This window comes from Micromys minutus (assembly GCF_963924665.1).
Source record: "Micromys minutus genome assembly, chromosome: 24".
Classification (NCBI taxonomy): Eukaryota; Metazoa; Chordata; class Mammalia; order Rodentia; family Muridae; genus Micromys; species Micromys minutus.
In genome coordinates, this window is record NC_137959.1 from 12,248,856 (window position 1) to 12,267,093 (window position 18,238).

The following is an 18,238-nucleotide window of genomic DNA, read 5'->3' on the forward strand; positions in this document are numbered from 1 at the left end:
AAGCATCAGTACCCTGCAGGTGTCCATGGCAGTGGCTCCGTGGGTGTCTGAGGAGGTGGTTTCAGTTGTGCAGGCCACACTCTACCAAACAGCAGCGTAGGTAATAAAAACGACTTGTTGTGAGGGTGAGGATTAAGTAAAGGTACATTGTGACCGGTCACAATTTCTAAACGAATCTTCCTGACTGATTGAGGCCTGACACTGCCAAAGCTGTTGCTATTACTGGGCATGTGGGATAAACAAGACAAGACAAGACAACGGGGTTCTTGAATACCTGCCTTAGTGTTGCCGGATCGCTCTAGAGTGTGATGGGCAGGGGTACGCTGCTCTTAAGGTGCGTCCTACCATGTCAGCCAACAGCTGCTGCCCTGTTCGAGCCACACTGGCTCTCTAGCGTTTAGCAGAACAGAGAGGGTCTTTTATCCTCACGGAGTGATGGGGTTTGCAGGCTCTTCAGACATTATCTAAGCAAGTACTTAGCTGTGGTAAGTGGGGAAAGAATGTATCTTTTAAATTTAGCACAGAGCCTTTCTGTGCAAATGTGCTCTGTACAACCACACTTAGGGGATAATGGACATCCCGTGGAAAAGCAAAGCATAGGCTTTTGGTGCTGTGCAGCCCGAGGCTTCCTTCTCTCGTCCCTCCTGGGGAGAGGGTTAGGAGAATGAGAGGCTTCTCCGGTCTGAGTTGATAAGCTTGCTTGCTGTAAAATGTCGATTCTTTTTTAGGCTCCAGATCACACTATAATAAATGTGAATGTAAGCAAGTGTGCGGGTGCTTTCTAAGCAGGCCTTGCATCCACAATCACATGCATCCTTTTATTTAGTAAATGTCAGTGAAAGCTGAGGAGGAGCCGTGCATCTGTATGGTGCACACCACCCAGTGTGGCGTCCGGCAGCTGAGCAGGCTTGCCCAGTGACCAGAGTCAAACAGATCCAGTCTCCTGGACCCCACAGTGACCTTCCCTGAATTATGAGAGCGGATGTCTTTAGGACAGACATGAAATGAGAATTCCACAGCCTTACTGGGACAGCCTGGGCATGCCTAGGGATGTCACTGTCTCTGCCACAAGTGGCTCTTGTTTTAGGATGTTATTCCTGTGTTGTTCTGGTACGACCATTGACAACAGCAATGAAGACACATCCAACCAATTTGTGTTTTTAGAACATTTGATCTTCCAGTCAGGTTATAGGGCACAGGGAAGAAAGGTAATACAGAAATATAAAATGTGTATGGGGGGTGGCGCTGAGGAATCCCTGAGTGAGGGAATGTTGTTGGGGTGAGCACAGCCATATCAGGGGCCTGTTGCCTCAGACCCATAGGAACAGATAAAACTTTCCTTGGGGTAAGGCTCAGAGAGACCCTTCCTCTGGTCTGAGTTCGAATGTTGGCAAAAGCTACCAGCCATAGCATCGTTCTCCCTGCCCCCCTTGACTGCAGCCTGAGACTGTCTGACCGAGACTAGCTAATCCTTCCCATGGAGCTGCACACAATCTTGTGAGGCTAAGGCTTTTGTGTAGTTGGTGCTATTCCAGCAGAGCTTGGTCCACCTGATCCCAGCTTGTCTGTGTGTCTGTGCATCTGTGTGTCTGTGTGTCCGTGCTTCCTTCACTCCTTTATCCACAGCCACATTTTCAGGACCAAGCCTTGCAGGACACAGCTAGTGGAGTCTGTTCAACTGGGCTCAAATGCAGCTCCACTTCTCTGGTGGTACCAGGCAAGTACTCAACCCCTCTAGGCCTCAGCCCCCTCATCTGTGTACAGAGACACCAAGACCTCCCCACAGCCTTGTTAAGTGAGTCCATGCATATAAAAACAACCCATACTTAGCACAAAATAATGCCAACTTGCGGGGGTTTTATTTTAGGCATTGAGAAAATATTTTTACAAATGATATATCAAAGAGGTGGAAACACCAGGGAATTCTTTGGCTTTAGAAGATGAATTTCAGGATAGAATGTATCGCAGCTGATAGTCAGATGCCATCTAACATTAGGATGCTTCTATCCAGCCATATGTACTCTGCCTTACCTGGAGGAGATACTTAAAGGTACCAAGAGTTTGGGTCGTTTTTTTTTTTTTTTTTTTTTTTTATCATTAACAATAACTTTATTTTCTAGCAGGTCATTTTTCTACTGCTTCAGTATTTTCCTCAGAGAACACAAGTTTTAGAACTGGATCACTTGGCCCTTTCTCTTCTTGTTGCCTCCCAGTTCAAAATGCTTGCATCTCTTAATGGCCAGCATCCTCTTGGATCTGCAGTTGGGCTCAACACACTCAAGCCTGAGCACAATCTTCTTTGTGGTTTTGGCCTTCTTTCGAAAAATCGGCTTCGTCTGCCCACCATAGCCACTCTGCTTTCGATTGTAGCGCCGCTTTCCTTGGGCATACAGGGAATCCTTGCCCTTCTTATACTGGGTCACTTTGTGAGGCTGATGCTTGCCACATTTCTTACAGAAAGTCCTTCGGGTTTTAGGTACGTTGACCATCTTTGCAGTAGAAGTGTTGAGACACCAGCGGCAGCGATGCCTGCCTCAACCGCACGCGCCGAACAGGAAAGGGCTTTTTTTTTTTTTTTTAATTGTAATAAATTAAGTTCTCATCCCTTCCTTCCGGTCTCAGTATGTTGCTTTCTCTTATGCTGTGGTCTGTAAATGTATTTCTCTTCCTAATTTGGCTCTGTTTTTAGATCTAGCTGTGAATTCTTTATTCTCTCACATAGACATATGACAGTGGGGGAGGAGAGCACGCATATTTCCTAAATTTTCACAAGAAATCTGTCTTGCTATCTCCCAACAGCGGAAACTTAGGAGGAGCGTCCAGCATCTCAGCCCCCTTCGGTAGCCACACACATCAATCAGACGTTTGTCCTGAGCCGGAAAAGGCTTCAAAGGTGTGAGATGGGGCGGACTGGTGTGTACGGAGAGGATTCCACGTTCTTGGGTAACTCTGGGAGCCATCTTTGTCGATATTTCATCCATGTTCACTGTGTTTTGTCTCACAGGCTTCTGGAGTCCACATTGTCCTTAGAATGGCTAGAAGCCCCTGGACCACACCTCTGGAGGCAGCACTAACCAGCGACTGCCGGGAGGGTGAGTATGAAGCCAGCTCCCTCTTGTGGGGCTACAGCAATTCTGGGACATGCAGTTTGAAGTTGCCTAGAGTTCCCTCTGTGACCCAGCAGCAGCTGATGTAATGAGATTCCTTTACAGCTACCTCCTGCCCCTGACTCTTCTCCCTGAATCTTCCCCAACACCTTCTACCTCTCAACCAACCACTCACTTCAACGTGCTTGGTTCTAGATCTCTTTCCAGGCTTTCAACCTAAGACTTTACACTTTTCACAACAAAAGTCTAAGTTTAGTTTTGCCAAAAATCACCATGGACCCTAAGTTGACAAGACACTTTTTTTGCCAAACTCCTGGACAAACATTTGGAGCTAAGCTCATCATGAATTCATACCTACTAATATGTAGCCCTTAGGGGGAATGATCTTGGGCCATGGCTACCTGTTCCCTCCCTGATTTTTCCTCCTACAATTCCGGATACCCAGTTTGTATTCGAGGAGGAAGAGGATAGGAACTTGGCACAATGTGCTCAGCACACTGTATGTGCATTCTGAGCACGGATAGCCCCAGTGACTACTCTCACCTACTTTCTCTCCTTTGGTTGGCTGGGCAGGTGAGCACTTAGTCAGTTTAGTTTGGTTTCTTGAGATTGGTCTGGAACTCCCTGTAGAGTACAGGTGGATCTCAATCTCATAGAAGCCCTCCTTTTCCACGCTGCCTGAGTGCTGTGATTACAAGTGGGAGCCACCATGCCAAGCCATCTCTTCCATTCAGGCCTAGCTAACAAAAGCTTTGCTGTTTTCTAGCACCAGTGCCCCGTGCAGTCTCTTCCAGGATACCACCCTGTCCATTGGGGGTCCAAGGCCCTATTACATATCCAGCCAGGCCCCTTCCTTTCTTCTCCTTTGTCTCACTTTATCACCTCTGGATGCACCAGCAGAGGCCGTGTGAGTGGATCAGAGCAGATTAGCCTTGGGGGAAAAATACAATCCTGGTGGAAGACAATAAGTTTGATTCCACACAAGTGTCCTTTACCCTTCACTTGTAAGGCAATTCCTCGAGAGTGGCTTGTTTTTGTTTCTGAGACTCACACTGTCTACGGGCTGTGCAACACTATGTGCTCAGCCACAAACTCTCAGACATAGAAGCCACAGCAGTGTTCTTGTTTACAGAGGTTGCCGTCTGAGAAATAAATGTCTGCTCTTGCTCCATAATTAGGAAAATTTAAGGCCCTTTTGCTTCAAAATCTTGCATTTGAGGTTGTATGTTATCTGGGTTTTCATGAGAATTTGTTGGATTTCTGTCATTAATAACAGGCATAAACCCAGCAAGCAGCAGGGCATGCGTTACATTTAATCAATTTGCTATCTGTATTCATGATGCACGTCCTCCATTTTGAGTCATGAAAAATTGAGAGGCCATTGCAAATAGAAAGAGCATCATGGATTACAAATGATGTAACAAGAGCAGAAGTACTATTAATTGGTCAATTGTGCTTGTCAGCCCATTTAAAGTGATTAAGGCAGGAAGATTAGAAAGGACATGGCTGTGCTTGGGAACAGGAGCCCAAGAATACTGGGGATCCATTCAGTCCTCGGTGCCCAGAAGAATGCAACGAAGCCAAATGCTGCTCATTCCAATTTTATTCAACAAATACTGGATGAGCACACTCCATGTGCCTTAGACTGTGGTGAACACAGCAGAAAGCAATGCAGATGCAGTCTGTGACCTCAGGATGACATCCCAGTGTGTTCAGAACAGATGGATGTACAGTGTGATCCCCTTAGAATAAGACCACAGAACCCAATAGGAGGCTACAGGTGCTTACGTGATGGCTTAGGAGAAGGTGTCATTCGGGAAGCAACATCTGAAGGGGGGTTAAAATGAAGATCTAAGGTCGAGCAGGTTTGGGTCCAGCACCCCAGTCCCACTCACCAGTAAACAAGGAAAGAGCATTTCTGTTGATAGCACCTGAAGATGGATGGCTTGACTTGGGATTTCCAAGTGTACAGTGATGAGGAAGGGAAGCATGAGGTGGAAAGTCCTTTAGGTTTAACCTCTTCTCAGGCTGGTGGATAGCCCTGCCCTCCCTCATGATACTGAGCAGCAGCAGTGCCCCACAGTCAGCCATGTAACCATGAGGGCACGTGCATGTTCAGAGGTTTTTAGACACAAGCACTCCACAGATCCCGTAAGGTAGTCAACACTTTGTTAAAAATGGGCTTTGTGTTGGAGAACTTGTCCCAGTGTTAGGCTAAGGAAAGTTCTCTGTTGTTAGGATGGGAGCCAGGTGTCCTGCAGATTAAGGCATTTCTAAGATATCCCCAACTTGGTTTATTGGGATATAGCTCCTTTGTAAATTGATGAATGAGGGTTTGTTTCTGTTTTATATACTTATGGGCATAGGTGAAATTCAACCTAATGGGATGACTTTCCAGGACCGGAACACCCACCCTATCACCTCTCTTGTGTGGACCCGTCTGTCGTAGCTGTTCTGTTTAAGTAAACACGTGGCCTCACTTATCTCTGTGATCACGTCCTTCACACTCAACCAGGGCACACAGATGATGAGAAGCCTCTGTGTCTCACCCGTACTTCCTTTCCCAGCTCTTGCGTTGTCTCATCTTCAGATTGTCTGACCTTACCCCTGCATCTCTGCTGTCTGTGATCCTTAGAAACACAGTCCTCAGTGCCCCAGACACCTCCTCAGAGAGCCCCTGCCTCAAGGGCTCCACGCCCAGGTCCTCAGCAGAGCTTTGCTTTGCTCTTCTCGGTGTATCTGTTACAGCCTGAATAACCTGCTGTCTGCTAACATAGTTCCCTGTAACTTCTGTACTGTGTTCTAAGTGCTGTGAACTCCAGTGCATGTTGCTCAAGTTCAGTTTTGTGCCCACATGCCTACAACATGTCTGCACCATGGAGGACCTAAGGAGGCTGAAATGGATCAATGAAGGACCATGTGATGAGGAAGGCTTGGACTATTGGAGTTCTGCTTTTGCATGCAGAGAGCTATTTAAATGTTTTTCCAAAAACCCACATAGAAGAAATGGATATTCATTCTGACCAGCATTCTCTGGGGTGACCAGGTTGGCATTAATATTTGTGCTGTTTGGCTTCAGACAGTACAATCTATTGGCATACTTTTCTAAACCCCATACTAGGCCTTCTCAACACATTGACATGCTTCAACTGACTAAAGTGCTGGGGCACCATCTTTACAAGATGAACCCGGCCCAGATGAGGCATGGTGTTTGAGCGACACAGCAAACCTGCTGTGCAGGATTGACAGTCTAGATGCTGTAGTGGGACGGTACAGGATTCTGAGTACTTTGTGCATGTAACTCACAGTGGACTTGTGAGTCTGTCTTGTTCCTGGCCCCATAGCAGATGCCAGAGATGCCAAAGGGAGGAGGCCATGCTGCTCAGCTGCTGGCAAGAGCTGGCAGTCCTTGGATGTTGTTTCTGCACCGTTACGTTAGACTCATTGGAACTATCTCAAGTCAGCTGAGTCAGGAACTCTGGGACAGGGGTTTAGGTCAGCTGAGTCAGGATCTGGGACAGGGTTCTCATGTCTGTCCGGAATGTCTTAAGTTCTAAGCTCTGTTTATAAATAGCCAGGTTGAGACCCACAGGCCTGTCAGGAGAGTGGCTGCAGAAAGACCCACCCACAAACCAACTGAAGGATTACCAGAGATGGCAGGCATGCATGTTTCCTTGGTGTGTAACTACACAAAAATCAGGTTCGTAGTGTGCCAAGGCTGGTCATGCAGCGATAAACATTGCTCTTCCCAATTGTCTACCTCCAAAGAACTGATTCTTAAAGTGTACATAGCATTCATCAAACAATAATTTTCCTTCTGTGGGGCCAAGTGAGTGACCATGGCTTTCTTTTAACCCAAGTATTCAATGTTGGACTCTTCATCAAATAAAGCAATTTTATTAAGAGATAACCTTTCCTAATTATGGAAAAAAATAGGTCCATAGTGTGGGTTGATAATAGCTGCATATATGTTATTCATTTGACCATGAGTTTTGAAGGTAAAGATGGCTGTGGGACTCTTCGAGAGTCCAGCATAGTGATAAACTGTGATGTTTATGAGCACTGTCTGCTGACTATTATGCTCGTCACAGAAGCAAGCTAGCATGTGCTACAAAATTTCACACACGGGAGGTATAGCCCTCCTCAGCCAGTGTTTGAATTCAAAGTCACCTGTGACATCAAGGGGAGCGATGCTAGGTTGTGAGCTCTTCGTCCCACTGGTCTTGAAAGCCACAGGTATCAAGTGGCAGGAACCATAGATTTAGGGAAACCTTAGATGTAATTATTGAAGAAGGCAACATTTTACCAAATATAAAGGTGACCCACGAGGGCTATAGGAGGAATGCCATGTGTATATTGCAGCCCCTGGTCGGCAGTGGAGGCAGCCATCAAGGTAGAGTTATGGGAATACCTTCTCAGTACATGTGGCTCCTGAGGAAGACCTGCCAATTGGTGGCTCTCAAGGCTGTGCTTCCCCCCCTATGAAGTACAGTTCTACCAGTTTGCAGTCCCACCAACAGTGGAGGAATGTCCCTCTTTCTCCACATCCTCACCAGCATCTGCTGTCACCTGAGCTTTTGATCTTAGCCATTTTGACTGGTGTGAGGTGGAATCTCAGGGTTGTTTTGATTTTCATTTCCCTGATGACTAGAGATGTTGAGCAGTTTCTTAGGTACTTCTCAGCCATTTGATACTCCTCAGTTGAGAATTCTTTGTTTAGCTCTGTACTCCACTTTTTAATAGGATTAGTTGGTTCTCTAGAGTCTAACTTCTTGAGTTCTTTGTATATATTAGATACTAGCCCTCTATCATAGATGTTGGATTGGTAAAGATCTTTTCCCAATCTGTTGGTTGCCATTTTGTCCTATTGACAGTGTCCTTTGCCTTACAGAACTTTTGCAATTTCATGAGGTCCCATTTGTCGATTCTTGATCTTAGAGCATAAGCCATTGGTATTCTATTCAGGAAATTTTCCCTGTGCCTATGTGTTCTAAGCTCTTCCCCACTTTCTGTTCTATTAGTTTCAGTGTACCTGGTTTTATGTAGAGATCTTTGATCCACTTGGACTTGAGCTTTATACAAGAAGATAAGAAAGGATCGATTTACATTCTTCTGCTTGCTGACTGCCAGTTGAACCAGCACCATTTGTTGAAGAGGCTGTCCTTTATCCATTGAATGTTTTTAGCTCCTTTGTCAAAGATCAAGTGACCATAGGTGTGTGGGTTCATTTCTGGGTCTTAGATTCTATTCCATTGATCTACCTGCCTGTCTCTGTACCAGTACTATGCAGTTTTTATCACAATTGATCTGTAATACAGCTTGAGGTCAGGGATGGTGATTTCCCCCAGAAAGTGTTTTTAATTATTGAGAATGCTTTTTGCTACCTTGGGTTTTTTATTATTCCAAATGAATTTGCAAATTGCTCTTTCGAACTCTATGAAGAATTGAGTTGGAATTTTGATAGGGATTGCATTGAATCTGTAGATTGCCTTAGGCAAGATGGCCATTTTTACAATGTTGATCCTTCCAATCCATGAGCATGGGAGATCTTTGCATCTTCTGAGGTCTTCTTCAATTTCCTTCTTCAGAGACTTGAAGTTCTTGTCATACAGATCCTTCACTTGCTTGGTTAGGGTCACCCCAAGGTATTTTATATTCCTTGTGACTATTGTGAACAGTGTCGATTCTCTAATTTCTTTCTCAGCCTGTTTGTCCTGCTGGTGGAACTGTAAACTGGTACAACCACTCTGGAAATAAGTCAGGCAGTTCCTCATAAAATTGGACATAGTACTGCCTGAGGACCTAGCTATACCACTGTTGGGCATGTACCCAAAGGAAGCTCCAACATCTAACAAGGACACATGTTCCACCATGTTTATAGCAGCCTTATTTATAATACCCAGAAGCTGGAAAGAACCCAGATGCCCTTCAACAGAGGAATAGATACAGAAATTGTGATACATATACACAATGGAGTACTACTCAGCTATTAAAAACAATGACTTCATAAAACTCCTAGGCAAATGAATGGAACTTGAAGCTATCATCCTGAGTGAGGTAACCCAGTCACAAAATAACACTCATAGTACATACTCACTTATAAGCGGATACTAGCCTAAAAAGCTTGGAATACCCAAGGAACCATCCACAGAACTTATGAAGCTCAAAGAGAAGGAAGGCCAGAAAGTGGATGCCTCAGTCCTTCTTAGAAGGAAGAACAAAATGTTTATGGGAGGAAGTAAAGGGACAAATAGAGGAGCAGGGATCATCCAGAGACTGCCTCACCTGGGGATACACCCCATATGTGCCCAATAAACCCAAACACTATTGCTCATGCCAAGTAGTGTTTACTGGCAAGATCCTGATGTGGATGTCTCCTCAGAGGCTCTGCCAGAGCCATACTGATACAGAGGAGGATGCTTGCAGCTAGCCATCAGACTGAACATGAGGACCCCAATGAAGGAGCTAGAGAAAGGACTGAAAGAGCTGAAAGAGTATGCATGGGAAGAACAAAATTATCAACTATTCAAAGCTACCACAGCTCCCAGGAACTAAAACACCAACCAATGAGTTCGCATGGAAAGAAGACTCATGGCCTGAGGTGCATATGCAGCAGAGGATAGCATTGTCTGACCAATGGGGGGAGAGGCCTCTGGTCCAGCAAAGGCTTGTTTTCCCAGTGTAGGGGAACGCCAAGGTGCTGACTTGGGAGAGGGTGGTTGGGAGAGGGAGCACCTTCATGGAGGCAATGGGAGGGGGAGAGGAGATGGGATTGTGGGAAAGGAATAACATCTGAAATGTAAATGCAGAGAATATCCAATAAAAAAGAAAGAAAGAGGGGGAGGAAGGAAGAAAGAATGAAAGAGAGAGAGGAAGGAAGGAAGGAAGGAAGGAAGGACAGTTCTGCAAATACAGCTGTCTGTGTGGTGCAGTCACACAGGAGCTTGAAACATGCCTATGCCTAAGATGCTTGGGCAGAAAGTGGGATGAAGATGAGGCTGAGCATTATGTGCACTTTTGAAAGAACTCTGGGGGTGACTCTCATGTGCAACAGGACCTGGAAGTGCTGGTGTCTCCTAGGTGAATGGCTGAAATAGGTAACCAGGGAAGTCACCTCGGGCACACACTCCACAAACCCCAGTATCAGCAAAGGTCAAGGACTCCAAGTGGACTTCAGTGGACAGAATGAACTCATGCCCAAGCAAACATCCCATCCCTTTGTTGACTTCTTGATCCCCAGCCCTGCAGAAATGACACAAAGCAGGACCAAGTAGCCATGGAGCATGGACTTTATGTTTCTGCACACACTTGGCTTTCTGGTCCCTCCCGAGTCAGAAGCTAAGCCTGTGCAGCTTTACTGCAAGTGAACTGCAGGGGAACTAAAGAGCTTCACATGCTGTGGTCTGGGGTCAACTGTAAAGTCTCCTGTGCTTGTCCCAAACTACTTGTGTAATGTCACAGCTCCGTCTTCTCCAGAGCTCTGGAACAGATCCATAAGGGAGTATGGAACAACCATGAGGAGAGCTGGGAAGATGCTCCAGGGCTTATCCTGACCTGGGGTAGCTATGGAGCAGAAATTCCCCCACAAGCTGGGAGGGAAGAAGAGAGGGAAGTGTTTGCACTCCTTGTGGGTTAGCCTCTCACAGCCTTGGGCTCTAGGCCCAGTGCCCCGAGAAGCTCTCTGTAAGCAGTGGCATATCACACACAGGCTGAGAGTCAGTACAGAGCAGATCAAAGGCAATAAAGGCCAAACATGTCTCCAGCATTTTATCAGCTGGCATCTGGGTTTCTGTGGACACAGGACACCATGGGCTTCCGTCTCTCCCTTCTCCCATGAGGCCATGGTCCTATCAAGGCCCTCATCCTCCTCAGTGTCATTTCTTTGTTTCCACTGGTTTTTATTTCTCATTACCAGTGGAGGGGAGTCTAGAAGGGGAGCAGGAGAAAGATACAGCTAAGAAAATGAAACAAAAAAGCCACTTTGTCCTTAACTGTGCATGGGAGATACTGGTGGTCAGAAAAAACAGCCTGTCCTATCCTAGGGGCCTCAGAATGAGAGATGGCTTCAAGGGTGCTCTTGTATGGCTGTCCTCCCCAATGACTGTCCTTCTGTCTTACTGTGGGGGCCACCGATTGGGCAGTAGCTCTGACACGTTATCCTTATGTGCTCATGTTGAAAAGTCACAGGGGGATAATCTCTATTACTTTAAGGACAGAAGTTTCAAGACCAACTTGTCTTAACTTTGCAACAAAGGAGGTAATTGCCCATGATGACACCTTTCTACATGGCTGTAGAGGAGCTGGGGAACTGGATGTGTTCTCTGTCCACCGGCCCCCTGTTAAAGGAGGTTCTTCTCCAGTGGGTTGTCTCCCGCTCTCTAGCTGGCTGCCAGCTCCAGACACGTGGAAGTGCCCTTGCACTTGGCAGTAGTTACTGTTTTATCACGGTGACAAAAGACCTGACAGGGACGATTGAAAGGAGTAAAGGTTTCTCTTGGGTCCTGGTTTCGGGGTGTCAGGACATCGAGATGAATGGGTATGGTGGAGCAGAGCAATTTGCCATGAAAACTGCTGGTGGGCCAGAAACCGAAAAGAGGGCATTCAGGAAGGATTTGGGTGAGATACAGTCTGAAGCCCGTTCCCTAGTGACCTGCTTCTGGTATCCAGGCCCTACCTCCTACTTACCATCCGATATCTACCAGTATCAACATCACGTTAGGATACCTCATGTTCTAATCACCTCTGGAAATTCCTCTTATACACACAGTCATGCTCCACTAGTCCTCTGGACATCTCTTCATCCAATTAAGTGGACAAGGTCAGGCAGTATCAAGCCTGAGGAGATGGCTCACTTGGTAAAATACCACACACACACACACACACACACACACACACACACATGAGGGCTTGAGTTTAACCCCCAGAACCCAGGAGAAGTAGCAGCTGAAGAAGAAAGGAGGAAAAGGAGGAGGAGAACGAGAAGGAAAGGAAGAAGCAGCAGCTGTGTGGATCTGCAGTCCTTGTGCTGAGGAGGCAGAGATAGGGCCCCTGGGACTGCCTGACCTGCCAGTCTTCAAAAACCTGTGGGTTTCAGGCTCAGTGTGAAACCATGAAACCTGATATAAACTCATACCCATAAATCACACACACACACACACACACACACACACACACACACACACACACATACAGAGAGAGAGAGATAGAGATTAGCCATCATTCCTTCCAACTATAGACTAAGTTCAGATTGTAAAGAGAGAGAAGACAGACTTGGAGGATGTCCTAGTTAGGTTTCTCTTGCTGTGATCAACACCATGACAGATTCACAGAGACATGGGAAGGGGTGGATTTGTTTGAGCTTACAGTTCTCGGGTCACTCTCCGTCCTGAGTAAAGTCAAGGCGGGAGCTGAAGCAGAGACTGTGGAGGAGCACTACTGTCACTTCCTCATGGTTTAGTAGCCTGGTTGCTGCTTTTTTTTATTGATTTATATTTATTTTCTGTGAATGTGTTTGCCCTGCATGTATGCATGTAGTGCTCAGAGGCCAAGAGAAAACATTAGAGTCTTCCCTGTACTTGGACTTACAGAAGGTTGTGAGCTACCACCTGGGTTCTGGGAATTGAACCTGAGTCCTCAGCAAGAGCAGCAGTGTTCCTAAGTGCTGGGTCCCTTGGTCTCGTTCTTTATACAACCCAGGAACACCTACCCAGAGTGGGCGCTCCCACATCAATCATGAATCAAGAAAGTGCTCCCTGACTTGCCCACAGACCACTGTGTTGGGGGTATTTTTAAAATTGAAGTCCCAGCTGGGCCTACCTTGTGTCAAGATGACATAGAATCTAGCTGTGCAGAAAAACCAACAGAAGGCTACTTACTGCCTCTAAGAGAGAGAAACCTACAGAAGGCCGCTGCCTCTCTCTAAGAAGTGTGGCTTGTTCAGACCCATTTGAACATGTTGTTGTTGTTGTTGTTGTTGTTGTTGTCGTTGTTGTTCACTCCTACTTAGTTAGCACACATGTCCTGCAGATGAAAATGCTCTCATGCCTCACATCCCCAAATATTGATTCAACAGTATCACCCGGTTAGGGCTTTTTGCTTAGAAAGTGCTTTCCTGTTAGTCCCTGGCATTTATTGTGCTTAGAAGCTGACAAGACACTTTGATCTAAGCCCACAAGAGCCTTCAGAGCAACTGTTGATACTGCCCTCTTCTAGACAGGAAAGTAGGAGCCAGAGAGGGTAACTGATCCACAAAGGTCACACAGCCCATGAGCAGCAAAGGCAATTCCAGTCTGCGTAATTACTACGACATTACACATTATTCTAGAACTTATGTCCCAAACACACACACACACACACAGAGAGAGAGAGAGAGAGTATCTATTTTTCCCAGAATCCTGAACACTTTCCCAGCTTCAGAGGGTAACAATCTAGATGTGCTGGTGATCCACCTTGCCCTCTGCCATGGACCACTGCCAGGCAACCCACTTGGATGTCACACTTAATTTAAGCCAGCGTGATTGACTGTGTGTGTGGTCTTTCTTGACTGTATTATCTCTGCTTCATTCCCTGAGCACAGAATGGAGAATTTCTTCTACTGAGCCTGGGGTGCATCCTACTTACTGGGGATAACTGACCTATTTGTTCAGTAAAAGGGGCGGGGAATCATGTCCTTGAGGCCCAGCAATAGCAGAATGCCCAGCTTTTCTAATCCACCAAGTCTGCAGCCCAAGATGCTCAGACCTGGTCACTTTACTCTTGTACCTTACTAAGCTGCACTGTGAGCTTCCTTCCTGTCTGAACTGCAGAAGCCCTCATCTGGCCATACGTGGCATAGTGTCTCTTGCTGAGGTTGATGCTCCACCCAGAGCCCTGGAATCTAGTTGGAAGGCAGTCACCATATTCACTGATGTCCTAGGTGTGTGTGGCCTCTACAGCTTGTCTCCATCTGCCCCCAGCTGTTCTTTTTTCCTCCTCTCATGTGACGCTCCCCTCAAGGACCAGCCTTGCTTGCTGTGTTTTCCTCAGGCAAGCCTGGCTCCCCTATGTAGCTTCCAATCCTGCCCATTCTCCACCTGTACCTCCTTTCTACTCAGTTTAGGCCTATAACCCCTGAAAATGGCTTAAAGTGCAGGCTCTGGGCCCAGAGATAGAGCCACGTATTTGCCCGATAACTGTCCTTTAGTGACATGTAGCCCCAGTGTCATCATATAATGATTACTCAAAACACTGTCCAGTAGCTGGGTCCAGAGAAAACAGTAGAGAACAGGGGAAACCAAAACTTGCTGGGTTAGGATCATAGTCAAACAGGAGCTGAGGTTTTCTACCCCCAGCTGCTGCTCTCACTATCTTGGGGTTCCTTGGACAAGAAGGGAACCCTGCTATCCTCACAGGACACTGAGAAGATAACCAGCTCACCCCAACCTTTTCTGCATCTGTGCCACACCACACAGATTCATGCATGCTTCATTCATCTTCACCATCTCCTTATTCACCAGATCTTTACTGAGCATAATTGTCCCCATGGCAACACGGAGCAGGCCAGACAAGAGGCTCCTCTCTTGTTACACCAGAGGAGGCTGACCACATTAAATCACAGACAAGGTCTTCAGCCAGAAGCTATAGGTGCAGGGGACAAAGCTCCCCATCTGTTACAACCACCATTTCCCTTCCTAGAGGTGTGACGGGCATTGGGATATCACCAGCTTGGCTACCCCTGAACCTACAAGATGGTATATATACCCCCTACCCACAGGGTCCTTGCAGCCCCCTCCCCATGGTGCCTTGAGAGAAAAAGTGGTACTTTCTCAAGCCAGTGAGGCAAAGGTCACTGCTAGGGAGTTGGGAATTTCTAGGAACAGTATCCCAGATTTAAAGAGACAGAGCCATAAGACTGGTTTCTTCTTCCTCTGTGTGCTGTCTCATTTGACTGTGATGTCTAAAGCATTGTAGCCCACAGGCAAAGTCACACTGTTTACCAATGAAGAGAAACAACTGCCCTTGTGAGGGCCCTTGGCTGAGAAGCTGAAGCAGTCAGGCCTGGAGCTCCCTGGAGCTTTTTCATAGCTCATCGACCCCCAGCTGAACACAGGTCAGTCAGATCTACTCCGGTTTCTGCTGCACTGCCGTCTCTTCCCTCTGTGCTTATGCAATGGGTGTGCCATATCTGTGGTATGTCAGTGTCCCCAGTAGCACACCTGGCAATGACATGTGTCATATGAAGGGAGTGTTCCAGGAGATGGGACAAGGGTGGGTGAGAAAGAGCACTGGAGCTGGGCTGTCCGCACCCCAACTCCTCAGTGTCAGGCTTTGGGGTTCTCTAGGGGACATAGCACCCAGGCCCTTCCTCAGAGCAGCTCAAGCGACACTGGTCAGTCGCAGAAATGTGTGCTGAGCAATGGCAGGTAGCACTGAGGACCCGACTGGGGCGCCAGCACTGTGTCTGTCAGTACAACTGGTCTTAGGTAGGTTTCTACTGCTGTGATGAAATATCATGACCAAAAGCACTTGGGTAGGAAAGGGTCTATTTCACATTACAGTCTATAAGTCAATCACTGTGGGAAGCCAGGTCAGAAACCTAGAGCAGAAGCCACGGCGGAACACTATCTACTAACCTGTTCCTCGTGGCTTGCCCATCCTGTTTCTTATACCACTTAGGACCACCTTCCCAAGGTGATACCGCCCACAGTGGGTGTCAGTAATCAGTCAAGAAAATGCCCCACAGACCAATTCTGCGGGGGGACATTTTTTAAGTTGAGGGTCTCTTCCCAACTGATTCTAGCTATGACATAAAATGGTGACATAAAACCTAGCTAGCACGCCATTCAACACACAGCAAAGCCAAGACAGCCTGCTGTCACTGTCACCCTGTCCTTCCTAGGACCAGAGAGGATGCTGCCTGCTCAGGAAAGCCAAGAGAAGCCAGCCTCTACTGAAATGTAAAAATTACACTTTGCATATCAAAAGCATTATTGTGTTTCACTATGCATCTCCAGGTCCCTCTTGCAAAACATCGAAACCTAGCTCATAATTTGATGATAAAATATTGATTATTTATCAACAGCCACATGCAGAGGTCCGTAGCATGTAAACGGAATGCCCACCTCGAATTACCTTGTATTTTAAGTCAATATGAAGATGGATATTCTACCCCTGAGACGAATATTGATTTTTGTCAATAAAAAGACACAGTGTCAGAGTGTGTCACTTCCTGCTCTTGGTCTGGGTTCTGCTTCTCCACACACCAACCGGCTCCAAGAGAGGCTTCCAAATTCCTGCAGCTTCTGGTCAGCCTGCATTTTTCTTTATTTAAGCCACATGAGTGAGAAATATCAAAGGAATAGTGGGTTGGCAGGGAGCTGCCCACTTAACCCCCATACCCCAGGCGACAGGGAAGGAAAATAAAAGCAAACACAACTTACAAACAAATCTGGGAGAAGCTTCATTGCCATCCATAGCGACATGCTTGTCTTCGGCATCCAAGGCACAAGTGTGGACCATCTCTGGGCATCCGCCCTACTTGCCTATCCAGCAGGTATTACTGCCACCCGAATCTTAGATAGAACCTCTTTCAAATCTTTTTTTTTTTACTTCTAAATTGTTTATTGGGTATGAATTGTTCAAGCATTACCTGTATTCTCAGTAACAGTGGATTGCAGAGGATTATGTTTCCAGGCTGCACAGTGAGAGCCCGCAGTGTGGTAAAACCCGTGCGGGCCTTTTCAAAGCCCCAGCTCTATGGCTGGCAGGTGTCAGCTTGAGAATCTCTGTTTGTGGACTGGTTTGGTGACCCAGTGGGTGTCAAGATTTCTTCTGCTAGCCTTATGGAATGGATTACTTCCTTCCTAGCAGAAAGGGAAACACAGACACTCAGAGATCTTTAGCTTCATTCACTGCTACGTGCACCATGTCTGATTGCAGGATAAATTTACCTATCTGCTCTATTGATCCATCTCACACACTGACCTGGGCCTAGGCAGTGGGACTCTGGAATTTACCAGTGAAGCAAACAGGCATTCGAGTGGGTTCTCAAGAAACGGCAGTGATGAACAAGTGCTGGGGGAGGAAGTAATATCAAACTGAAAATCGCGGTTTTAAACAGGTAAATGTGAGCCAGACTGTGAGAGGTATTGAGGAGCCAGAAGAACCACTGCAGAGGGGAGGGAAGGAATTTCCAGACACTTACAAGAGCAGATGCCAGCATCCTAAGGCAGGGGTGTGCCTGGCTTATTTCAAGAAAAATGAGTGACTGGGATGAAGTGAGTTCAATGTTCATGAATAAATTAGAAGAATAAGTCTAAGCTTCCTGGGATCCCCTTCCCCATGTGCACCACACAGGGTCTCTAGGAAGAGTATACTTAGGACAGCACCCTGGATGCAGCCGGCAGGAAGCAACAAGCCCAGGGTCTTTCAGGTAATAAAGCCACTTGTAACAAGCAGTGATCGGACCTGGACAAACTCTAGGCCTGGGAAACTTGAGGGGCTTTGCCTGTGGTGGGGTTAGGAAGATACCCCCTCCCATTGGCTGATTCCCTGGGAAATCCTAGCCTTGGGGCAAAGTCTGGAATCTGTCTATACCGGGGAAGCCTACAGCAATGGCAGGTGAGAAGGAACCTTTCAAATTTGCAATTTTCAAGTGTCAGAATGATATTGTTCCACTCCTCTGATGCCTGGCCTGAGAAACAGATCCTCCTGGTTTCCATCAACACATCTGCTGGGTGAGGGTGGCCTTTGCTCTCTCAACCATCCAGACCCTGGCTGAGAATGCCAGCTCCAACACCGGCTGCCACAGTACCCCACCCTACACCCAAGGACAAGACCTAAGGTCTGCACAGTACTTCTAGAAGATTCTAGTCTAATCAGAGGCTCTCTGTTCAAGGTATTGGAGAGACACAAACACACAAGTTGTCCTCTGAAAGGCAAGCAATCTAGCAGACAGGCATCCCTCTAATTCAGCCTCTATATGGTATGTGCTAAGGAGATACACTTGGTGCAGGGCCCAGACTCCCCACCCAAGAAAGATCAATACTCACCTGTGGGCATTTATGTGTAGCCCATGACACGAGACCCTTTACACAACAGTCTGAAAGCAAGAACAGCCAAGATGAGCAGAAAGAGAGAGATTGGTCCTGGCT

General features: G+C 46.8%; 1 protein-coding gene across 1 annotated transcript; it reads right to left on the bottom strand.

Annotated features, from left to right (window-relative positions):
• Positions 1 to 2,093: 2,093 nt before the first annotated feature.
• Positions 2,094 to 2,537, bottom strand: LOC308436542 (large ribosomal subunit protein eL42-like). The gene has a single exon (XM_080937490.1). The coding sequence runs from the start codon at positions 2,487 to 2,489 to the stop codon at positions 2,169 to 2,171; it is 321 nt and encodes a 106-aa protein (XP_080793616.1). The 5' UTR covers positions 2,490 to 2,537; the 3' UTR covers positions 2,094 to 2,168.
• Between the last annotated feature and the right edge of the window lie 15,701 nt (positions 2,538 to 18,238).

What these genes read in the sequence shown, in the direction of transcription:
- LOC308436542 (XM_080937490.1), bottom strand. Translation starts at nt 2,489, where the DNA reads ATGGTCAACGTACCTAAAACCCGAAGGACTTTCTGTAAGAAATGTGGC.